General features: G+C 44.1%; 2 protein-coding genes across 2 annotated transcripts in view; both read left to right on the forward strand.

Annotated features, from left to right (window-relative positions):
- LOC143957714 (cytosolic phospholipase A2 gamma-like) overlaps positions 1-25,627 on the forward strand; it is a 121,259-nt gene that overhangs the window by 64,010 nt on the left and 31,622 nt on the right. The window lies entirely within an intron of this gene.
- On the forward strand, positions 347-25,269 carry LOC143957694 (cytosolic phospholipase A2 gamma-like). Its single transcript, XM_077467387.1, has 13 exons — positions 347-372; positions 1,331-1,388; positions 4,363-4,385; positions 8,712-8,796; positions 9,621-9,766; positions 13,685-13,892; positions 14,190-14,298; positions 15,863-16,003; positions 18,125-18,175; positions 20,141-20,176; positions 22,072-22,101; positions 24,612-24,647; positions 25,265-25,269. The coding sequence occupies exons 2-13, from the start codon at positions 1,374-1,376 to the stop codon at positions 25,267-25,269; spliced, it is 885 nt and encodes a 294-aa protein (XP_077323513.1). The 5' UTR covers positions 347-372; positions 1,331-1,373.

A 25,627-nucleotide genomic window follows, 5' to 3' on the forward strand; every position in this document is an offset into this window, starting at 1 on the left:
CCCAGAAATACAATGTACAGCGCGTGTCACTTCCTGTGAGCTTCAAAGAAAGCGCCAAGAACTTCATCTTTCTTGTATAAACTACGACTCCCATCAATCCCCATATACTGGAGATGAAGAAAGGCAGACATGGGTGTTGTTCCCCTTGAGTGACAAGCATGGCTGCCTCCACAGATTCAGGGGGGAGGTGAGTGTAGCCCCCCAGGGACAGATATTCCATTTATGGTGAGATGCCCCCAAAGGGTTAATCACACCTGAAGGGATTCTGATTGGCAATTTTCCTCATTAAAACCCAACAAGTTCATCAGCTGCTCGGTAATAAAAGTCACTCCCATTCTGATTACTTTGCACACTGACATCACCCAACACAAGGTAAGACTGCAACAAAGTTCCCTCCAATCCTTGCAATGTACATTGATCAGGTAGGGGGGCTTGTTTGTTTCTTCACCAAAGTGGGGGGTCCCTGTTTAATGTCTTGTGTGAGAATGTAATAATAATGAAGAGAAGAGGAAGCTCGGGGGTGAAGTCTTCCCATTCACAGAGTGAAGCCTGGGACATTGTTGTCTGTGAATGGTGTGGAGTAGAGGGAGGTCGGGGTCCCACCTCAGTACTGGGGTCTATGAGACCTGCAGAGCTTCCATCCAAGGTGGGGGGGTCTGTACAGCGGGGGCTCTACTAATCCAACATGGAAATGAGGAGGGAGAATAAAGACTGTGGAGGGGGGAGGACTTTGTTGTAATGGAATGTCTCCATATGCTTCATCCTAGGGAAGATCGTTCTTCACAATGTTGGTCTTTTGAAGCTTTTATAGGATATAATCTTACATTGAGGTCTGCGGTTCCATGGAAGAGGGGTGTTTGGGGGGTTTTCCCCTACAGATCGGCCCTTACCAATGGAACCTGGCATGTTCTGATAAGGACTGCTGGAACAGAACCAGACTGGTAAAAACAACCCCCGTTGGAGGTGTCGGGGGTCCCACTAGGGTCTCCACCTCATTCCTCTAAAACTGACCACATATGAATCACACAGGTTCTGTGGTCATTAAGGTGGTAACTAAAGTCTGTGCTTTATCTGCATTACATTAGTCTCAGAACCTGTATAATGAATGTGTTTGGGTTATAAAGGGATGAGGAGGCGACTCTAGAACCCCCCCAATGATATGATGTGAGGTCCGGATTATACAAGGCTAAAAACTCCACACGTTCCAATAAACCTTCCCAACCACACTTCTCCCATCATCTGATTACTGGTACAGCCATCTCCATCCTGTCTTCTGTATATCTGAGCTCCTCCTCTTCACAAGTCTTACTACTGCATTCTGTTTTATCAGATTTACATGTTGGGAGATAAGCGGTGACCTACCTTCATCTCCAATGGCGACCAATGAGGTGAGTGACTTTCTATTCATTTCCATCAGTGATAGCAAATCATTTCATACAAGCCGAGTGAAGAGCTCATGGCAGCCAATCAAAATGTATCCAGTACTGGATCCTCCAATAAGAGATCTCTATGGGAAAGGAACTTAAACTGGTTTGGCTTTGGGTGGTGTGTGTGTTGTTGGGGTGTTTGTGTTTTTTTTGTTTTTTTTCTTCTGAGCTCTTTTGGGGTGTTAATTTCACCTTAACACCTGCAGCAGACGGCATGAACCCCCCATCCAGGTCTCGGCTTCAGGATCTCCTCCAACTTTCAAACACGGCGAAAGTTCAGACCTGAATAACAAACCCCTTTGAGGTCTATGGGACCCGACTGTCAAAAGTGCCCATTTTGATGGTGTATATGAGAGTAATGTGGAATACAATGGTTATAGGGGGTCCGGTCCTGGGGGACGTGTATCAATGAAAATAGTTTGTGGAAAAAACCTTAATTTTTAAATGAGCAGTGATAAAAATTACATTTTTACTTTTTATTTTTAATCCTTAACCACTTCAGCTCTGGAAGAATTTACCCCCTTCCTGACCAGAGCACTTTTTGCGTTTTGGCTCTGAGTCGCTTTAACTGACAATTGTGCGGCGTGACTACCAAACAAAATTGACTTGTTTTATTTTTCCACGAATAGCTTTGATGGTATTTGATCACCTCTGGTTATTTTTTGAGCTATAAACAAAAAAAGAGCAACAATTTTGAAGAAAATACTTTATTATAGCAAAAAAAAAAAAAAATATCCCCCAAAAATATACATTTCCTCACTTTAGGCTGATACGTATTCTACATATTTTTTGGTTAAAAAAAATTGCATTAAGCATTTGGTTTGCGCAAAAGTTACAGCGTTTACAAAAAAGGGGGTCGTTTTATGGATTATTTATTTTTTTTTTTTTTTTTTTTTTTTTTTTTTTTTTTTTTTGTTAAATGGTGGCAATTATTGTGACTCTGACATTATGGCGGACACATCAGACATTTTTGACACCTTTGTCATTTATACAGCAATTCATGCTATACAAATGCACTGATTCCTGTGTAAGTCACACTGGCAGTGAAAGGGTTAACCAGGACGTGGCAGTGTAGGGGTTAAGTGGGTCCTAGGGGTGTGTTGTGAACTGTGGGGGGCGTGGCTGTGTTGTGCACATCACTGATCTCTGCTCCAATCACAGGGAGCAGAGATCAGTGTCACTTGTTGCTATGCAGATTGGGGAGATGCTTGTTTACGTCGGCATCTCCCTGTTCTTCCTCTCTGTGAGGTGATTGAGTCCTCTGCCACTTAAAGGGCAACATACAGGTGTGTGATTCTGCCTGTATGTGCCCTTCAGATGTATGTCGGTGTGAGGTGGTCAGGAAGCTGTTAACCACTTGCCAACCAGCTGCCCACAGCTCACCTCCAGAGCTGATGCGAGTGTCCAGCGGTCTCGACCACCGCGCTCCCAAGATCACTCGTGAAACGGCGAGAATCAGAATCTGGTTCTCTGAGGGGAGAAGTGACTGTCTGTCTATGCAAAGTATGAATAGTGATCTATCATGTCCCCCTCCCCCCCCCCCCTCCCTCAATTAGAACACACTAGGGAACACAGCCCCTTGATCTCCCCCTAGTGTTAACACCTTCCCTGCCAGTGACATTTACAGTAATCTGCATCTTTTTATGGCATTGATCGCTGTATTAATACCAATGGTCCCAAAAAGTGTATCTGCCACAATGTCGCAGTCACAATAAAAATCTCAGTTCACCACTATTGCTAGTAAAAAATAATAATAAAAAAAATAATAAAAATACCATAAATCCACTCTTTATGTTGTAGATGCTATAACTTTTGTGCACTTTATTTAAATTTTTTTTTTTATATTGCACAAAATTAAAAACCAGGTGATCAAATACCACCAAAAGAGAACTCTATTTGTGGGAAAATAAGGACTTAAATTTTGTTTGAGTGTAAAGTCGCACAATTGTCAATTAAAGTGACGCAGTGCCAAATCACAAACTGCTCTGGTCAGGAAAGGGGGGTAAAAACTTCCATGGCTGAAACTGTTAAAGTGAAAGCATAAAAATGACCTTTTCCCTGTGAGCCGCCTTTATTATGCTCAACAGCCGGAGATCCAGTGTGTGTGATGAGGTCACAATGTAGAGCACTGAGAACAAGATCGGAGATTTGTTGGATACATTCTGGTGTGACTTTGGATAGAAGTAACGGGTGTGTAAAAATTGGTGTTTGGGTGTCGGTGGCGCCTTCCCACCATAACCCTATAGAGGAAATCCTGATGAAAGCGAGAATTGGCCTTCCTGTAATTGTAATGATCTCCTCCTGTCAGACGGGTGCTGAGAAATTGGTCTTTGGGTGTTAATTGTGCCCATGAAACCTACACCAAAAACCTCCCTCCCCCCCCCCCCCCCCTTCTCTCCTTCTGAAGGACGTTCCTGAACATCCAATCAGGAGAGAGCTCCCACCTGGCTGTGTATGTGTTAAAGGAATTTTTTATTTCAATTTAAGCATTAAAAAAAAATCACTCCTTCTGAAAATGGGCCATAAAGTTTTCCTGGATCCATGTCCCCTGGGGCAGGACTCGGGTCCCCCAACACTTTTTATGACCATTTGCATAGAAGCCTTTATAATGATGACTTTTGGTTTTTCATGTTGGTGCCCCATAGACTTTACCGGAGTTCCGGTGGCTTTTGAATTTGCCCTGATCTTCTGCTCGGGCCGAACCGTTCCCCATCCCCCACCTTCTACCTTCCCTTCCATGAAGCTCCTGATAACGGATTTGTTATTCCCACCGACTTGTAGAGATGAAATGAGTGGAGCAAAAATCAATGTGTGATGTGTGAGATCTCCTCCGGGGTCACAAGAACTTCTCATTCATTCTGGGAAAATGTGTCCTTTTGGTTTGTATCACCAGACTGTTCCTGAACATCACAATGTGTCTTTTGTGTCTTCACAGGGAAATCTTCATCTTCTAGATGGGTAAGTAAAGGGATTTTCACTCATTTTTACTTGGTGCTTTTTCTACAGAAGAACAAAAAATGAGACATTGGGAGGTGCCGGCAACATAAATCTGCCATCCTGGATTTCACATATCTTGTCATCAGAACTTTTATTTGTGGAATCCATATAAAGTGATCTGATCCAGAAATGAAGGAAAAGGTTTCCTGTGACATCGGGGGTTTCCCAGGGACCCTACGGGGGCAAGCATTACCAGCAGGAAGCCGAGATGGACTTGTGTCTCGTCTTTCTCCTCTTCTGGGAAGGCTGTTACAAGGCTAAACAAGGTTTAGGAGTGTCTATGGGAATGGTTGGTGGTTTTTCCAGAAGCACATTTGTGAGGTCAGGCACTGATGTTGGACAAGAAGGCCTGGCTCAGTCTCTACTCTAATTCATCCCAATGGAGTTCTATCAGGTTGAGGTCAGGACTCAGTTCAGTCAAGTTCCTCCACCCCAAACGCTCATCAATATCTTTATGGACCTTGCTTTGTGCACTGGTGTGCAGTCATGTTGGGCACAAGATGGAACCATCCCCAAACTGTTCCCACAAAGTTGGGAGCATAACATTTTCCAAAATGTCTTGGCATGTTGATGCCTTAACAGTTCCCTTCACTGGACCTTAAGGTAAGGCCCATAAAGACATGGATGAGAGAGTTTGGGGTGGAGAAACTTGACTGGCCTGCACAGTCTTGACTTCAACCAAAAACCTTTGGGATGAAAAGGAGCAAAGACTGAAAGCCAAGCCTTCTCATCCAACATCAGTGCCTAACCTCACAAATGCTCTTCTGGAAGAATGGTCCAGCATTCCCATAGACACTCCTAAACCTTGTGGACAGCCTTCCCAGAAGAGATGAAGCTGTTGTTGCTGCAAAGGGTGGGCCAACTCAATATTGAACCCTACGAACTAAGGCCCCCATACACACTGTTAGAATTATACAGATATTTTTGTCTTTGGATTTAACAAAACCATGTAGTGCAGGGGCCAGCCTGATTGCATACAAATTGAAACTCTTAAGGTTTGACATCATAATATATGGTTTTGGTAAATCTGAAGATGAAAATCTCATGGTGTGTATGGGGTCTAAGACTGGGATGTCATTGTGTCCCAGTACTTTTGGTAAAACGATGTATATGCAGTACAAATACCCCTTCTATAAGTTGTCTCACAAGATGCTTATGGTGAATATGGGGCCTCTTTTTAGGCATGTATACAGATAAAACCATATATTTGTTACAGAATGAAAGCATACGACATAGATATTTGGGCTGACATGGTATTACCAATCTATATAAATTTAAATTCACAAATCTTGTGTATATTTAATGTATTGACAAGGCCCAACACGTCTCCATTATGACTTCATCCGGCACATTTTTGGTCTTCCTTCACCTAAAGCCAGAGGGGAGAAATATCAACTTATCAGCCTAATAATGTTCTATATGTTCAGCGTTGTGGAGCCAAGAGATGGCCAGACAGGGTCTAGATGATGAAGAGCTCACAAGGAAACGTCGGCTTTCTATATTATGATGCACAGATACTCCCAGATAGGCAGTAGTTCAGGTATTTGAAGTACCAAGTAGGGATGAGCCAAACACCCCCCCACCCCCCGGTACGGACCAAAAATTAGTGAACTTTAGAACCCCCATTGAAGTCTATGGGACTTGACCGTTCTAAATAAAATGTGCTAATTTTAATGGCTGATATGCAAGATATTGTCCTAAAAAAAAAAATGGTTTGGGGGGCCTGGCTCCTGCTCCAGGGGACATGGGTCAATGCCTAAAGTGTTTTTAAAAATGGCAGTTTTTTCGGGAGCACTGATTTTAATGATTAAAGTGGGGGGGGAAAAAGTGAAATGTTCCTTTAAATATCATGCCTGGGGGGTGTCTGTAGGATGCCTGTGAAGTGCCACGTGTTTCCCGTGTTTAGAACAGTCACTGCACAAAGTCATTTAAAACTGCTTGCGGTTTTAATGTAATATCTGGTTCCAGCAATATGGATAGAAAATCATTGAGAAAAATGTCATAGGTAGCCCCCCTTGCCCATTACCAGCCCCTTTGGGTCTCGTACGGATACTAAGGGGAACCCCGTACCCATATTACAAAAAGGGAAATGCGTGTGGCCCTCAGGCCCTATATACTCAGAACTGCAGGATACAGGCGGTGCAAACAAGACAGGGACTGTGTAGGTTTGTTTTAAGTAGAATCTGTTTGTAATTTTGAATTGGTACATTTTTAAAATGTAGCTCCAGTCAAATCTCATGAGCTTTTAGGAAAACATAAGGAAGGGTTATCACCCCTGTATAATTTGTTTTGCCGTCTGTCCTTCCTCTTCTGAGCAAACCTGGCAAGCTTGTGGAACACGACTGCTAGATTGCTGTCCTCCTTGATCATCCCCTCTCTCTGCACTCATGCTACTGCCTTCCTCTAGCTGGGTATCATCAGAGCCTACAAAACACTGGGCATCCTTCTGGAGCATGTACCCAACACTGTGCTCAAAGAGATCAGGGGACTCCTCAGGAGGACGTGGTGGGTCTAGGGAAGGAGTGACTGATGACATTGAGACGAGGGAAGACGATGCGTTGGCAGCTCCTTTGCTAGTACCCTGAGCCTGGATGAGAGGATGAAGAGGGCTTGGTCATCCACTTTACCAAGTCTTTGGCATGATGTGGCTCAATACGCCCAGCTGCTGAAAATAAGGACAAGCGTGTCCCACGACCAGCACTGTTCTCTCTAGACACAGAGCCTGATTGCCCTCTTTTATAGGCTCGCGCCCGTCTGCCTCTTTGTTGGTCTTCCAGACATGGTAATGGCCTGAAGGGAGATGGGAAAACCAGCCATTGGGTAGTGTATAGTGTGCCTTAAGCACACTATACAACACCCACTAACTCCTGCAGATGTCTCAATTAGAGAACAGCAATAAAAGGTGTATATGCAGGTGTATTCTGCAGTGAAGGCACACAACACCCACTAACTCCTGCAGACGCCGGAACACTACACAAGGGTGGCAGCCTTATATAGTGTGTGGCGTGTACTACACAGCCTGAGCTATAATGTATATCATGGCTCTTCTCGCTGCCGGCGCTGTGATTGGTCAATCATGAGCTAGCAATGTACTGCAATGGTGCAGTGCATTGTGGGCCGTGAGCGCCACACAAATTTGTCACGAACGGCTCAGAGTTCTGGTTTCACCGAATGGGCAAACAACCAGTGTTCAAGTCGAACATGTGTTTGACTCGAGAAAGGACTGGATGGGGACTTTAGGATTTTAAAGGCACCAGTAATAAATTTGAAAGGAGTTTCTTTCTAATCAATCGGTATTGGTTTTATATAAATTTATTCAAAAAATAGAAAATCATACAGATAGAAAGGTTAAAAAGACTGTTAGACATAGGAAATGGATCTACACACATAGGAAAACTGCATCAGTATACATATCAAGGTGCAAATATTACAAAGATTCCATATCTATACAGGGGAACTAATCACCCACAGTAGAACCAAGATGGGTCAATAGATATTATGATGAAAAACTGATGCAGGATCCAAGGGAAGTGCCCGACATGTTTCGTGTTCTTATGGACAACGCTTCTTCTGGGGTGTGATTAAAATTACTTATATACTTCAAAAGACAAAAAGAGACAAAACATGTATAAATACATAGGTATATATGACATCCATTGTTATAAGCAAAACCCTGAAAGGTTTACTATATACAGCATTTTCACATTATGTAGAGAAAAGCATACATAGATTATATATATATATATATATATATATATATATATATATATATAATCACACTTGTCAAGAAAGGGGGCCATGCGGAATTTAGGGGCTGTAAAGGATGATGGCACCATTTTGACCTGGTTATATCTGAGATATCCTCTAATTAGCCACTTTAGTGTTTGATATCTCGCATTCCTTTTTTCTTTGTTTTCATGTGTTTAACTCGAACACCAAGCTCATCCCTAGTACCAAGCGACCAAAGCTCAGTGTGATCCTAGGTTCAGACTTGGCTTTCAGCTCCTCCTTCGTGTCATGCAGCTGGCTCTGCCAAGTGGTGTTGCCCCTGAAACTATACAAGCACCATTAAATGGGAGGTCAATGAGCCACAACTCGAGGAACCTTAGAGCTCCACAGGACCCAGGTTGAGAATAGCGGCTTTAATAGGAACACTTGATCAAGGGGGAATTTTTCCCACTTTGGGGAGATTCCTATTCATTTGCTAAAAAAAACTAGTGAATTCCATTCTATCTTGTCTCTGGATAAACTTTCTTTTATTTTTTTTATTTATTTCACACTTGATAGCTCAGAAGGGGAAACCGAAGCTGTCCAGGCAAGGATGGGTAAAGTAAAGGAGACCCTTTTGTCCTTGGGCATGAATGTTAAACAGGTAAGTCTTAGTAGTTTTGTCTTGTAAACCAAGTAAGTGTTGCTCCAGACCTGCTCCTCTCACCTGTCCATGAACAAACAAGGTGCTGGCTCCAACAAGTCCATTCTTGCTCACCATTGTAAGGAATAGGGCAAATGTACTACTTTGCCCAGCTGTTGCTGATCTTTGCTTTCTGCCTGCCAATCTGGTCCTTCATTGCCTGGCTAAAGCCAACTTCCACCTGCTTCCTGGCCCTGCTACCATTTCCTGCTCTGGTGCCAAGCTGCTCCAACATCCTGTCCTGAGGACTGCAACTTCCAGCTCTACCTGCATAAGGAGCGGGCACCACCAGCCAGCTACTCTGGTACTTGTGATACGCCATGCCATCACACTCTCTGCCTCCACCTTTAGGAGTGTAGGGCAGGAGGTACAAGAGTCCTCTGACATTTTCCAGTCTTCATTCCATATGTGATAGTACAGCGGCACTCATCTCCGTCCAGAAGCCACCACTTCCCTAAAATGTCTCACCATAGTTACAAAATAACCCAAACCATTCATGACAAAACACATTAAGGAAGAGGGGCTTCTAGATGGAGCCATGTTTCAGGTATACAGCTGATGATTGAATAAACAAATTTGGAAGAGTAGATAAGATTACAACTCTCATTTATTCTTTTGCTATTATCATATATATGGTAATATTTCCCTTCAACCTTCTACTATAACTTTACACAGATGTTGATTTATCCCATACTTGTGTTCCCTTTTTTGTGCTATTTTATTAATTTCTTACCACTGTTCAATCCATAACCCATCTAAAGTAGACCTTATTTCTCTTTCTGAAGAATTGTAACCCTCCTGTAATTGCGGTCTTGGGATCTGGAGGTGGACTCCGTGCCATGGTTGGTTTTCTGGGAACTATTTTGAAGCTGTCTGAACTCAACCTTCTGGGTACCGTGACCTACATGAGTGCGATATCTGGAGCAACCTGGTATATTTATATTCCAACAATTTGTATAGCAATTTATTGAAAGTATATTTCTATTGTAGGTATTTTTAACCACTTTACACCCAGGGAAATTAAAAAAAAAAACATTACATTTTCTATTTAAATAAAAAAAAAAAAAAACGCTCAGCCTAGGAAGGTTTTATCCCCTTCATTACTAGGAGGCTATGCCGCCCCCCCCCCCCCCCCCGCTATCTCAAGGGGACTAGGAAACCTACTATGTGATGGCATAGGTCCTTTATGGAGACATGAAGGGTCTATTAGACCTATTGTGTTTCCCCTGCTGCTAATCCAGCACAGACCATGCTTAACTGCTTCTCTAGCTACAGTGACCAGGGAGGGACAGCTCTTCAATAGATTTCATTACTTCTTGGTCGCTTTCAACTTCATTACTTTTTTGTTTGTGTTCATGGAGTTTATAGGAAAAGGGGGAGAAAGGAAATGAGGTGTAGATTAAGATTGGTAGGGTCCAAGAAAGGCTTTAAGTATGTGGGTGACTAGAGAATGTTTTAGCAAGTTTGGGAAGATGCCAGAAAAGTGGGAGATTGAAGCTGTGTAGGATTGGAGGGTGGCCATAGTATTTGAGGGTCCAGAGGAGAGGTGGTTTGGGTGTTTAGAAACAAGTTTAGCAACCTTGTCTATAGTAGTAATGACTGAACTGAGGTGACTCCATCTTGTGCGGCCATGGAGTCCTTTAAATTCAGGCTCTAGTTAAAGTCTATTAGTTCTGTTTTTCAGCTTTAGAACCGTGTTCTATAAAGCTTGCATAAGCAGCTTAATTCTGTAACGTCTAAAGAATTGTGGCTCAATATGTCTGGGCCACCTTTCCTGTGTAATGAGACATGAAACGGGGAAGCAGGACTTGTGACTGAGTCATGGAAGCAGATGGCATAACTAATGAGAAATGTACACCTCTGTATTAACCACGCCCACCTTCCGTATGATTGGTTAATAATGTATATATGTTGTATACCAGCTAAGAATTAAATCCGATAGCTTGGAACATAACCTCTGCATCTTTGTGTTCACCAAGAAGCTATCTCCTCAGTACTGAGAGGGTCTTGTGAGTGGTAATTGCTGTGATTATACCTAGCTGGTCTTGTCTGGTAAATGGAAATACCATTTGCTTCTCTTCAGTAGGGTTGTTTAAGGGGAATGTTGATTTATACCTGTTGACATGAGTGTGGGGGAGAGATCGGTAAAGTGGTGGTTTCATCAAAACAGTTTTTAATTTTTTTTATACTTTGAATTGATCTCCTGGGCAGTTAGTGGGTGGTAGAGAAGAGTTGACATGGACTGGATGATAAGGTGTTAATGAGATATAAAATGGGTCTGCTTGGGGAGGAGACAGGAATTGCATTTTTGGAGAGCAGATTTTAATTTGGTGAAGTCCTTGAGACGTAGCCACACTCTTGAGCATCAGTGGAATAAGACTGTTTTTGAGACTTCTGGTGTCATCTGTTTGCCAGGGTTGTAGGGGTCAAAACCTGATTCAGTGTATAGTGAGGAGGGTAAGCTTGTCCAGGGCAGAGGATGAGTATCTATTGTAGATGGAAGTGGCTAGATTGGGGTAGGACAGGTGGTCAGTAGAGAAGTGATGAAGCTGCATCTATTTTTATAAGTGATTGTTAGGCAATTGGAGGCAAAGGTAGTGAATGACAGGGAGGGAGTAAAACTAATAAGGTGGTGGTCAGAGCGAGGGAAAGGATTGTTGGAGAGGTTGTACATGGGCAGAAGAATACAAGGTCAAGGGTGTTGCCATCAGAGTGAGTAGAAGCCTGTACCCATTGCTTCAGATCAAATGAAGAGCTTAGTCTAGGAAGCTTAAAGTAGGAAGTAGCTTTGTTCATATGAACAGGGATGTTGAAGTTGCTGAGAAGGATTGTGGGAATTTCATATGAGAAAGTGGGGTAGCCAGGCAGGAAAATTGTCAAGGAGAGTTGATAACGGTCCAGGGGGTTGGTAGATCAGAGCACTTAAGGAAATTGGAGAGCATAGGCATGTACAGTGAGTTTCAAATGAGGGATAGTGAGGGTGGAGAGTACTTGGTGCTCTGTGGTTATAGGAGGAATTCCATTCCACCTCCCTTCCATCCCCTAGGTCTAGGAGAGAGTCCAGTGAAGGCCACCATGGGGGGAGAGGGAAACTGTGTTGGCTTTATGTAGCCAATTTTCAGATACAAGTACATTTAAAGGAATAGGTGACAGTGTGTTTTGCATGTGGAAATTAGGAGGAAGTGATGTGTACAGGTTGAGGGGTGAAGGAAAGTGAGTTTAAGAGGGGCTGCAATTGTGAAAAACGAGTGGTAGAGAGTGCATGGTTTTCAGAGGAAGGAGAGCTGAATGGGAAACGAGGTCACCTGCAGTCTGCTGATTTGTAAAGTAGTTTGCTGTCAATTTTTGTGCAAAGAGTGGAGGTGTCACCTAATTAAAGAAATCCCACTTTATTGGAAGAACCCCGGCATGCATCTCCCTGGTCTGTCCTTCAAAAGGTGCTCTTGTTTAATACTATAGTGGGTGTGGATGGGATTTGTCAATTAATCAGGAGAGAATAATATTCGGTACACAACTAGCACAGCAAACGTTTCACACCGCAATCCAACTACAACAGGGCCAGGGGGTAGGATTGTGAAGCTACAGCAGCCCATAACTTGGGTAATCCAGTTTAAAACTAAACAAACTTCAAAATGTGACCAGGTCTATAGATGGATGTGAAACAGCAGTAACACAAATTCAAAGTTTACCAAGGAGACATTTGAGCAGTCAGTCTATGTTCAGTTTAAGGTGGATGGGAATAGCGGGAATATAAATGCAGGTTTATAAATGAGAAATGGTGATCAAGAGCAGAAGTGTCACTTAAAGAACCCCGGTTTGTTGGGAGAACCCCAGAATGCGTCTCCTTGGCCTGGCTTGCAGGGGAGATCTGGGAATAGATGTTTCTCAATCTCCTCCTGCTTAATAGATGGAGACATTTTCAGCAGTCTGGGGCTCCCTAAAGGAATGGGATAGCTGGTGAACCACTGCAGGTGGCAGTGAAGAGGGGGTTGGACTACTGTAAAAGCGATTGGGAGGTAGAAAAGCCATCTGGATCACTGTTGTTAAATGGCTGAGAACTGGATGAAAAATAACCCCAAACTCATGGTTGGCAGCTTCAGCCATGAGCTTGCTGTAACTACTGAAAGACTAGGATGTCAGTTGGTTAACCACTTCCCAACTAGCCACTGCATTTATACTGTGGCAATTGGCTCCCCTGGGTGAGCTGTCATTGCTGTACATCAGCTCTTTAATATACATTAGCATGTGCGTGTCCCCCCGGAGCCAATACACGGGTGCAATGAGAATCTGGATCTGCGTGTAAACGCAGAAATCCCAGTTCTGTCAGATCGTGTTCCTACTAGGTAGGAACACAATCTCTCTCCTCTAGTCTGCCACATTCCCTCTCCGCAGTTAGAAACACACATAGGGAACAGGTAATCCCTGCCAGTTACACAGTAATCTGGTGTTTTTTCAGCTAAAAAAAGTCACATGTCCATTGTAATGTTGCAGTCCTACTAAAAATTGCAGATCACCACCATTACTAGTGTAAAAAAAAAAACAATAAAAATGCCATATCTTTCCCCATTTTGTAGACACTATAACTTTTTTGAAAGCCAATCAACTTATGTATGCCACCAAAAGAGACCTTTTATTTGTGGGGAAAACCAAGGACATCAATTTTGTTTGGGTACAGGGTCCCAAGACTGCAATTTTCAGTTAAATTGACGCAGTGCCGTATTGCAAAAAGGCGGAAAATCCTTCCAGGTTGAAGTGGTTAAACAAATGGGGTGGAGATTTCAGGCAAAGGAAGCATGTTGAATGAATAACTTGCCTACAAAACACCTAACTTACTACTTTAATGTTCCAGGTGTATGTCCTCTCTGTATGCTAAAAGTAACTGGTCGGACTTTTCATACATGAAAGATCTGGAGATTTGGTTATGTGAGCGAATCAAATTGGAAACTGACCGGGATTGGACAAAGCCATGGGAGAAGATCAAAGAGAAATTTCTTGGAGACTCGTACTCTCTGACAGATCTTTGGGCCTATACATTCGTGTTCTTTGTCCTGAATAAAGTACGTACATGCCAGGTCCTGGCCAAGTTTTTAAACCAAGGAGAACCTTTAGCTCTGAAGTAACTTGACTTTAGCTTCTTGAATAATGGAGACATCAATCTTTTATTTTTCTGTTCATCAATATCAGACTCTTTGTTATTAGTTTGTCTGCATCCCAACTTCCTCTCAGATGTTCTCAGTACCGGCAATCTGAGGCATGTGTGAGGACTCGGGATGAGCCAAACTGCCCCCAATGATGAGCCTTGGGGTACCCTAAAACAACTTTCACTATTACACTTTTTTTTTTTTCCTCTGCAGATTGATGAAGAAAAGCTGTCCAGTCACAGAGAGATTTGTGATATCGGTGAAGACCCGTATCCCATCTACTGTGCTGTGAGAATGCGTAAAATGCTTGAAAACAGATCAGGTGCATTTACTAGAATGGCCTTTATTCCTCACCATATGATTCCTATAAAGGAAGAATACTAAAAATGAAAATTGGGGGCTTGGGCTGCCCATTATCCATATACTATTTTATTACATCATTTACAAGCTCCTTCCCTGGGGGGCTGATGCCATCCAGATTAAGCCCTGCCGATCAGACACTAAGTGGATGTAGAGAGAGCTGCTTATCAAGCTAGTGGAGCACTAAAGCTGGCCATACACTAGTACATTTCCCAATAACCTTTCCTTTATAAATACTCCACAGTACATTCCATCAGTTGAAAAGTCATTCAAAATAGTTTCCTGGAACTATAACCTCCACGCCAGCCATGCGGTGTCCTAGAGGCGGTTCAGTTCGCATTGTGCGCTATACAAGTATTTCATTCATTCCCCCCTCCAGCCACTTTTTTTTTTCCTCTTCTTCTCGTCATTTTGATTGGTAGTCAGGATAAAGTCCCTCCCACATTAATCTGGACAGATGCCACAATTGTTCTGTGCCTATCTCAGTATGCATTGCAAGCAAGAATACTTTAATCCCAAAGGGATGCAGTAAAAATCCTCAGTAGTATATCGGGGAGGGATGGAAGTGTACATCAAGAGATGCTCAATTGCAATTGTGACAGGAAGGATTCAACTCCATTCCCTCCCCCAACCACACCCTCTAATGTGATTAAGGGGATGGAACTGAAGCCTTCCCATCTCCTACAATGGACCAACTCTTGGTGTGCCCTTCCATCTCTCCCTGGTATGCTTCTGAGTAACGGGCAAGACCAGCCCTGTGGGAGCTGCACCTGACGGGGATTGAATCACCGGGTGACTGAACTAGTGGAGCTTGGAGTGGTGCTACACATTTGGTTTTGGTGCAGATAGTAAAAATCCTCTTCAGAAATATTTACTCCTTCCTGCCCAGTCCCTTTAGTAGGATCTGTATGCCTGGGGAAGGATCAGCCCATATAACTATGCATGGCTGTCAAACTGCTCAGATGATAAAAAGCCGGTCTTGTGGACACCCGATCATTTGTACGGAGTGAGAGCCGTCTATGACACCCTAGTTAAGGTTCTGGAATGTGCAGTGAGCATGTTCTCTACACAGAAAGCGGCATGTGGGCATTAAAGTCTTCCCACTTTGCTGCTGCACACATGTTATTTTGGGTGGCAGCAAACAAGTAGGGGTTCAATTATGGAATTTCCAGAGTGAAAACCATTCACTGATTGAAATGTGTTCATTGGAGAGAATTTCCATCCTGTTTGACTTTTCTCATTACTGCATCAAATAACTTTGACTTGACACCACCAATCCTTAAATTTGTTAACACCATTTTTGAAACCAAATCCCTCCTAGTGGATGGCCAGCCTTACAATTCTTGCTCTTCTCCATTCCTATTTTATGGTGGGGTTTTTTTTTTTTTTTTTTTTTCTCTCCTTGTCCTTGATGAACCTTGGCAGATAACTGTTTGCAATGAAGAGGAAATAGAGATGACTCTTCATTGTGTATAGGACACATCATTCTCTGGCTGGACAATAACTGGAGGAAAATCTCATTTCAGAAGCTTGGTTTGAGTTCACTCCACACAAGTCCGGATTTCCTGCTTATGATCGCTATATAAAGACTGAGCATCTGGGATGTACGTTTAGCGAAGGCCGTATATTGAAGGAGCTGCCTGAACATGACTTGACTTATCTTCAAGGTGAGACAAATCCAAAAATGGTTAAATCTTACTTTTTTTTTTTTTTTTTTTTTTTTTTCAATGGCGGTGGGTAGGGATGAGCTTCGTGTTCAAGTCGAACATGCATTCAACTCAAACAATGGCTGTTCAGCGAATACCGAACGTTATGGGCCATTCGCTCCAAATTCGTGTGGCGCTCACGGCCCACAATGCACTGAGCCATCGCAGTGCATTGCTGGCTCATTATTGGACAAGAATGCACTGTGACCCCCGCATACTTTGCCAATCACGGCGCTGGCAGTGAGGAGAGCCATGATTGGCCACAGGCAGGATGCCTATCATGGCTCAGGCTGTGTAGTACACACCCTACACTACATAAGGCGGTGGCCTTGTGTAGTGTGTTGGCGTCTGTAGGAGTTAGTGGGTGTTCTCTGTGTACCTTCAACACAGTACACACCGTTACTGATTTTGCGTTCTTGCTCTTCTGTAATTGAGCTGTTAGCAATCGGCAGGAGTTTGTGGATGTTGTCTGCGTGCCCTGACCGCACTATACACTGTTATATCCACCTATTTAGCTCTTCTCTAATTGACCCATCTGCAGGAGTTAGTGGGTGTTGTGTGCCTCCAGCACAATATACACTACCCAATTGCTGGTTTTCCCATTTTCCTTCAGGCCATTACCATGTCTGGAAGGTCAACAAGGAGAGGCAGACAAACACGAGTCAATAAAAGAAGGCAAGCAGGCTCTGTGTCTAGAGACAACAGTGCTGGTCGTGGACGCGGTGCATCGTCATCAGCATGTGGCCATGGGACAGGCTTGTCCTTTTCGGCAGCTGGACATGTTGAGTCGCATTGTGCCGAAGACTTGGTAGAGTGGATGACCAAGCCCTCTTCATCCTCCTCATCCTCTCACCCAGGCTCAGGGTACTAGCAAAGCAGCTGCCAACGCATCGTCTTCCCTCATCTCAATGTCATCATCAGTGACTCCTTCCCTAGACCCACCACATCCTCCTGAGGAGTCCCCTGAACTCTTTGAGCACAGTGTTGGGTACATGCTCCAGGAGGATGCCCAGTGTTTTGTAGGTTCTGATGATACTCGACTAGAGGAAGGCAGTAGCGTGAGCGCAGAGAGGATGCCCAAGGAGGACAGCAATCTGGCAGTCATGTTCCACAAGCTGCAGCATACTGCCAGGTTTGCTCCACTGATGATGAGGGCACTGACTCCACGTGGGTGCTGAGAACACATGTGAGGCAGGATGCCCTCCGGGGGCCAGCTTGGGGGCAGCACACCAACTGAATCACACCGCAGAGCTCTGCCTCTGCGCATTATTCTAATACGTACTTTGGTGTGGGCCTTTTTTGAGACGAGTGCATCAGATCGCACTGCTGCTATTTGCAACATATGTCTCAAGCATATCTCATGTGGCCAAAACATCAGTCGCTTGGGCACCACATGACGAGGAGGTCCATTATTGATATAGCTCTCAAAATGGTCAATACATTCATGGAGCAGATGTCATGAAAAACACAAACAAGCTCCCAATGGTGTAGGTCAAAAAGATATTGTTTTATTTGCATAAAATACCAGCAATTTAACAAAATTACAGCAACAAGAGGTAATAAAAATAGTTATCACAATTTTTAAAAGCAATATGGGGAGCGGAAAAAACACACTTTATTTTTTTTTTCACTCCCCATATTGCTTTTAAACCTTAATTTTCTCCCCAGCCACTCCCTCCCAGAGAGAGAGATTGGTAGTGGTCATTGCCCCCCCCCCCCCCCCCCCCCCCCCCCTCACTATTTCTGGAATATTTTTCCAGAGGCAGGCAGGAGTAATCAGCCACCAGGCTTTGGAATAGACCTGACCAGACCTGAAGAATTGCTTCTCAACTGAGTACAGCGGAGCCAAAGACTACATTTATCAGCCTTTGGCACGGTGCTACAGATCTATACATATACAATGACTTTATCAAATGGCCACCTGAGATCTATGTCCTTGCCAGTTGGAGAGAAAACCCATAATTAAATATGAATGTGTACAGCTATGGAACTAACAAATACTAAAAGGTCATTTACAATTCATAACTGATCCTCCTTTTTTATATTCAGCACTAATGCGGCCTTTTTTTTTTTTTTCTGCAGGATTGTGGGGCAGTGCACCCGGCGCTGATTGGGTTTGGTTGGCCATTCGTGGTAGGTGATGAAGGATTCCCAGCTTAACATACCCCCCCCACCAATTAATGTAACAATTGGGAAAACCAAATGTAGTGTAGTGTCCCACATACTATTCCCTGTCTAGTGCATGCCAGCAAGACAGTATTCTCAGCATTTCAAGCGAAAACCAAGCAGATGGTTCTTTGTGGTTTTTATATTTGTAGAAGTGGGAAAGGGATTGGGGTGAGCCTTGGCACACCCAGAACACTAGTGCAAACTTTAAGGACACCATCTTTAGACCTTTTTGACTAAGGTTTTCAAGGAAGGAAAAAATGTGAACCATTCAGCCTATGGGGTTCCCACTCTGGAAAATCTGGAATAGTCTCCAAGAATAAAAAAAGCAATTTGTCTCTCCTCAAAATTGTCTCCGCTTTTACTCGCTGTGTCCTTCTATTCATGAATGCCTCCTTCCAGTATCGGCCACAACATGCATTTATTTTCTTACATCAGGGGACACAGAGTCATAGTAATTACTATGTGGGTTATGGGGCCACTGATGGGTGATGGACACTGGCACGCCATAGGGCACTAAGTGCACTCCCTATATAACCCCTCCCACTACGGGGAGTCTTTTTCGCCAGTGTCTAAGGTGTTGGTCACAAAGATGTGCTGTGCTCCACTGGAAACTTCCTTGCTGGGGCTAGCCATGCTGACTGGATCCAATCAGATGCCCTTTCATGGGCTAAAAGAATGGTACCCAGGCCTCGTGTCTGAAGAAACAAGGTTTTTCTTGCAAATGCGTGTTTTTTTTTTTGTTTTTTTGTTTTTTAGAGAGCTGGACCCTGGGATCCAGTACTCTTTGGTAGTAAGGCCATAAAGTTTTTACTGGCAGGGTGCTGTTGCAGGTCCAGGATTGTGAGTAACCTCTAGGTTCCCCTATTCCTGAAAGTTTTGGAGCCCACTGAAGGGTGAAGATTGAGGTAATCTCAGATTCCCCCCCCCCCTCCCCCCTTTCGGGGGACTTGTATGCCAAAAGCTTTTTGACTCCTGATCGATTGGTTTCAGTAAGGGCCTGAAAAAAAATGTTTGAGGTTCCTCCTGGGCTAAAGAGGATGAGAGGCTGAGCTAGACAATTATGCATATTTGGGTCTCATGCACTGCAACACGTATGTATGTTGTGTATTGTTGCATTGAGAGAAACTCCCAATTAACAATCAATGGTCAGAAATGCACAGCGACACTTTTCTTTTTTTTTTTGATCACAGCACAAAGGAAACCATGTATTGTCCCATGCTGCAGTGTAGTGGACATGCCTAGGGCAGATATTCAGTGAATGACCTCACATTACACACAACACATGTTGAGAATAGCCCTAAAAGCTCTGACTTTGATCTGTTGAGTGTTCCTTCCCTCTTCCCTCTTCCCTCGGTCAATGAGGCCAACAGGGCTGAAGCCAGACAATTTACAATTTCAAGGAGATCAGCAGTTGCAGCTTTTCCACAGGTTTCAAATGAGCTCAAAGTATGAGCCAAACTGCCCTGGGTTCAGGATAACTTCAAAGTTTGGGTGCCAAAACCCAACTCCATTGAAATAAAAAACCATGTGTGGCAACACAAAAAAAATCCAATTCCTGGTCTAATCAGTTGTCACAAAAAATAGGTAAATTACTGGGGAACGTACCAGTGCAGAAACGAGTTGAATGCATTCCATTTGTCAGAACAGTTTCATTCTTTTGTATGTCTTAAACAGGCAAAACGAGTTTAGGCATCCTGGCCCCTGATGGCACCGGAGCTCTGCCTATTGGCTTCATTATACATGGACTCTATAAGCCTCCTGGGGTATATTTATAGGGTCCCCCAGGGGTACTGGGAGCAGGATGTGTCATGTCAGATGGGCCTCCAGGAAAATCAAAACAACCTAAAGGGAGGGGGGGGGTGGGGGACCCACCCAAAAAGACTGGCTAATATATTTGATATTCTTTAAGATGATGAAATTGTTTTACAGAAATATACAAGAAAGTGATGAAAACAATGACTGGAGGTAAGAATTCACCCACTTGGCAAATTCCTCTCCTATATGTAAAAATCATCATTTCTTTGCTTGGAAAATTACTTGGAACCCCCAAACATTATTTCTTTTTTTTGCAGAGACCCTAGGGAATGAAATTGCAGTCATTGCAACTTTTTAATTGTCGCTGTATTTGTACAGCAATTTTTCCAATGCTTAGTTTAGGGGGTGTTTTTTTTTTTTTTTTTTTTGGGGGGGGGGGTTACTTGATCTGCTGTCGCTGTATGTTTAGATAATGTACATAATTTAATTTCTAGCAATGTGTGTCTATAAATCGCCTGAAACTATCGTTGGGTTGGATGTTTCAAGCTACATTTTTATGTATTGTATTGTGATGAAGTTTTTTGTGCATTTATATGTAGTCTTTGACAGTTGGGTCCTTGTGCTCAGTGTGTGTGGAGCACACTGTCAGCAGATGAAGATTGGCTGCCCAGTGAAGCACATATGCAGTGTGGGGGTGTTGAAGCCCACCCTCTTTTACCACCACAATACTGTATTGGGTTGTGATTGGGAGGCTAAACACAGCTTGGCCATCAGTCTAAACCTGCCCTATGGGATGTTCTAGATCACACATTTCACCCCCCCCATGGGTTTAGTCATAGAGGTCCGATCCTCTATACATGGTGACAGGGCTCATGGCTGGTGTGTGGCTCCTTATCTTCCACAGTCGGTTACAATGATCTGGGGAAGCTCTGCTGGATGTGATCTCCCCAACCGTATTGGAGTCACTTGGCTGCGTTGTAAGGATGACAGTGGCTAGAAGGTCATAATGGTCCATAATGAGAACCTGTGGCTTTGTAACTAAAATACAATCTTGATCCACCTTCTGGCCTGAATAAAAAAAAATAGTAGTTTTTTTTCTTCGGAGTTTTGCCAAGGCACCCCCTGAAGAAACCTCGAGTCACCCCAGGGTGCCTGGTCACCTAGCAAGCAGCTTTTCAAGCATTAACAAACTTGATCTCCTCTTAAAGCCTCCACGTTTCACCCTCCCATGAGTTTAGTCAGAGGTACGATCCTCTGTACATGTTAATTGCTAGTGTGCGGCGCCTTGTCTTCAAGCACACTACCAATTAGCCCAACAAACCTATATAGAGGATTGGCTTCACCTTGTCTCCTCCCTAAAACCACACCTCCAAATGTTTCACCCTCGTTGGGGTTTATTCAAAGGTCAGATCCTCTATACATGGTGACTGGGCTGATTTTTGGGTTGTAGTTCCTCCTGTTCTACATGCTAGCAACCATTCCAGTCTATATATAGAGGATAGGCTTCAGCTTGTCTCCTCCCAAAGCCACACCTCCCAACATGTTTCTCCCTTCCACAGCCTTAGTCAGAAGTCTGATCCTCTATACATGGTGACTGGGCTCATGGCTGGTGTGTGGCTCCTTATCTTCCACAGTCGGTTACAATGATCTGGGGAAGCACTGCTGGATGTGATCTCCCCAACCGTATTGGAGTCACTTGGCTGCTGTAAGCCGGTGCTCTTTACTATTTTTAGGGTCACGATGCTTCTCCATCACCGCTGATTACTCTTCTGTGAAGTGTGGGGCACATCAGACTGGGGCACTGCTAAAGCTGGCTATACACCAGTAGATTTGTGACCCAATGTTCTTATGCATGTTTGCTTCAACATTCATACTAATTCTTTGTACATTCCATGACTGGAGAAATATCTCTTTGGAAGCAATTCAATGATAATGGAATATTCTTTGAACAAAATTCCCTTAGTGTATGGCCGGTCTGACTCCTCCTTCATTCCTCCCTCATTTCCTCCCTCGGAATCTCCTCTATTCACCTACATATAGAAGTTGTGTCTGTAGATCTGGATGGATGTTACTAATGCCGTTCCCTGACCTCTTTTCTCTAACAGCAAAAGATGAAGGTGTGAGATACTACGAAAGTAAGTGTGGTGTGTGTTTGTGTTTTTTTTTTTTTTTTTTTTTCCTCATGTAGTAATTTACTAACCTCATTTCATAATTTAGTCAAATTCTTTGACTGTCTGGTCTGATAGAGGAATTATAGGTTTTGCTCACAGCCAACAAGAGCCAAGCCTCATCCCTTGGTTCTGCTCCCAGTACCACCCCTTATAGAGAATACAGACTTGCCTGTCCTGGAATCCAGTGATGTCGGCCCCCCAGCTGATGTTTCCACCGCCATTGTGGCTTCACAGCTGGGTCTCTACTGAGCATGCATGAGGTGTGCTGTTTCCAGAATGGTGCAGTGGGGGAGGAGAAAGGTGGACGAAGTCTGTTGTAAGTGGGGGAGGGCACTTGTCAAAAAGGTACCCCCCCAAAAAAACTGGCACCAGTGGGGGGGGGGGTAAACGGGATAAGTGTAAGTTCTACTTTCGGATGGAACTCCATTTTTAATAAGCAAAAGTGGTTTAAAATCTCATCCATTGTTACCAACCCCCATTCCCCAGCAACAATGGACCCTCCCAGCAAAAATACTCCCGACAGCAACTATGGACTCCCTCCTCCCAGAAGCCGGCAACAATAAAGCCCTTGTCATTTCATACATTCAGTGCTGGAACTCTGTTCCCCGCATTCCTGCTAAAACTGTTGGTGCAAAAAATAAGTCTACAAAAATCACCCCCACTGCAATACTTCTCCTCTGCAATTTTGTGTCCTGCAGTAATTTCCCTCACTAGATGCCCCTAGTCTACCAGTTTGAAGCTGGGGGTGTCATTCAATCTGTGACACTGGGGGCATCCTGTGAGTGCAGGGGGTCTTGAACCCGCCCCTTCAGGGCTGAGAAAGGCGCTGTGGTTTGGTTTTTGTAAAGAATTTTATAGCTAGTTGGGTAATTTTCTGACCAATATCAAATGGCCTCAGTGATGGTAATGAAGGATACGGTGATCTGTCATTTCAGTAATGTCATCCTGTAGCTATACTGCAATTGTAATATTACCATGATATTCCTAGTAAACATTATGGGGTCTTCATATACAAAAATTCAATGATCAAATGTGACCCAAATCCTCACAGCTCCAATAAAACATGCCGTATTCTGTTATAGAACCATCACCTATAATCATTAGCGCCATCTAATGGCCAAAATTCCTTTTCTTTCCAGATTGTGGTATTTAAAAACAAATGCCACATTATGCCCAATAAGATGGGGGCTTATATAACAGAATAAGTTTCATTGGCGCAGTGTGGATCTGTGTCGTGGACTTTTTTTTTTTTTTTTTTTTTAGTCCTAGACTGAGGTGTTTACCGTATATACTCGAGTATAGGCCGACCCGAATATAAGCCGAGGTCCCCAATTTACCCCCAAAAAACTGGAAAAAATTATTGACTCGTGTATAAGCCGAGGGTGAGACATGCCTGTCCATCCCTGTGTGTCGTCCATCCCTGTGTGTGTCCATGCATCCGTGTGTGTGTGTGTGTGTGTCCATGCATCCGTGTGTGTCCATGCATCCGTGTGTGTCCATGCATCCGTGTGTGTCCATGCATCCGTGTGTGTGTGTGTCCATCCATCCGTGTGTGTGTGTGTGTCCATGCATCCGTGTGTGTCCATGCATCCGTGTGTGTCCATGCATCCGTGTGTGTCCATGCATCCGTGTGTGTCCATGCATCCGTGTGTGTCCATGCATCCGTGTGTGTCCATGCATCCGTGTGTGTCCATCCATCCCTGTGTGTGCATGCATCCGTGTGTGTGTGTGTGTGTGTGTGTGTGTCCGTGCAGCCTGCCTGTGTCCGTCCGGCCTGTGTCCGTCCCGGCCTGTGTCCGTCCCGGCCTGTGTCCGTCCCGGCCTGTGTCCGTCCCGGCCTGCGTCCCGTCCCGGCCCGTCCCGCAGCTCTTCGTCGGTGGCCATTCTAGGATTCAAAAGCCGCGCCTCCGTCGGTGATAGGCGGAACACTCAATTTCCCACTGACTGCTGGGAAATTGAGTGTTCCGCCTATCGGATGTCCGTGATAGGCGGAACACTCAATTTCCCAGCAGTCAGTGGTCCGCCTATCATGGACGTCCGCTCATCCTCATACTACGGACGAGGATGAGAGGACGTCCGTGATAGGCGGAACACAGACTGCTGGGAAATTCAGTGTTCCGCCTATCACAGGCGAAGGCGGAGACGGAGGCGCGGCCTTTGAATCCTAGAATGGCCGCTGTCTGTCTGCTCGACACGCTGATCGGGCAGACAGACAGCGATGACTCGAGTATAAGCCGAGGGGGGCACTTTCAGCCTCAAAAAAGAGGCTGAAAATCTCGGCTTATACTCGAGTATATACGGTAATAGTAATGCAGCAGATATTTAATTAAAAAATACTATATTAGTATTTTATGACCTTTTTATAAAGCACACCTTGATCCTATCACACATGAGACACACAGATGCCTCTTATTCTTGGTGTTGGTGTTATATGCACGGCTTTCACTGATTTTGTTTCCATTCATTTTATCCAGGAACCTGGAGTTGGGTTTCTACTGGTATAAAGGAAGGTAAGGAGACTTCATCTTCTTCCATACACTGATCAGATAATGGATGAGATCACATTATGACCACCCACCATAACCCATCCAGGTATGGACTCCACCAGATCTCTGAAGGTTTGCTGTGGTATCTCCCCCAATCCATCAGTAGCAGTTCATGAAGTCCTGTGTGTTGATAGGTGGGGCCTCCATGTATCAGATGTCATTTGATTGAGATCTGGAGAATTTGAAGGTCAATCAGTCTCAGATCCTGTAAGGATGAGAACTTCTCCTCCCCTCTTTCTGTCGGTGCCGCTGTGTGAAGGGGGGGGGGGGGTGGCGCTATCAAAGCCTCAGCGGTTGGAGAGAAGATCCTGGATGGAGCTCCATGTTTAGTGGCCATTTACATTCATGGTCAGACCACATCCCATCAATCTTCATGTGACATTTGATAAGTTTCATTATTGCAGGAAAAATGTCTGATGTTCTTCTGTACATATTATGTTTTGGGGTGATATTGATGACATCTTGTTTTACTTTATCATAGCGATCCCAGGAATTCCTTCTGTGAATTTATACGAGGTATGTAATGCCGGCCATCCAATTTATAAGATGAGGTGATGATAATGTTCTCTTGTTCTATCCAGTGTAGACATGTCACTGGAGAAGTGGTTGAGGGGGTGTACATCTCACCTAGGTTGCTACACAGTGTGAGATGGTAAATCCAGGATGGATCAGTTTCTCAGCAGCGATATGCTGCTGAGTTGTTATTTAATTTTGCCGGGCCTGGGTTTATATGGAATGGCAGGTAGGTTTGGTAGAGGGACCTGTCATTCCACATCCCCCGATCCAGTTCTGGGTTTGGGATCAGGTGAGCTTTGATCCTAATTAGCCTGGGAAGCTAAAGGCTCTGCAGGGTCTGCAGGTGATTGCTTCTCAGCCAGGGAATGAACAATCTGTGTGTTGAAGGAAGCTGCAAGCACAGCCACTGCTGGAGCTAAAACTCACCC

The sequence above is a fragment of the Lithobates pipiens genome, unplaced genomic scaffold (genome assembly GCF_037356315.1).
Source record: "Lithobates pipiens isolate NorthernLeopardFrog02 unplaced genomic scaffold, aLitPip1_a1.2 Scaffold_55, whole genome shotgun sequence".
Lineage (NCBI taxonomy): Eukaryota > Metazoa > Chordata > Amphibia > Anura > Ranidae > Lithobates > Lithobates pipiens.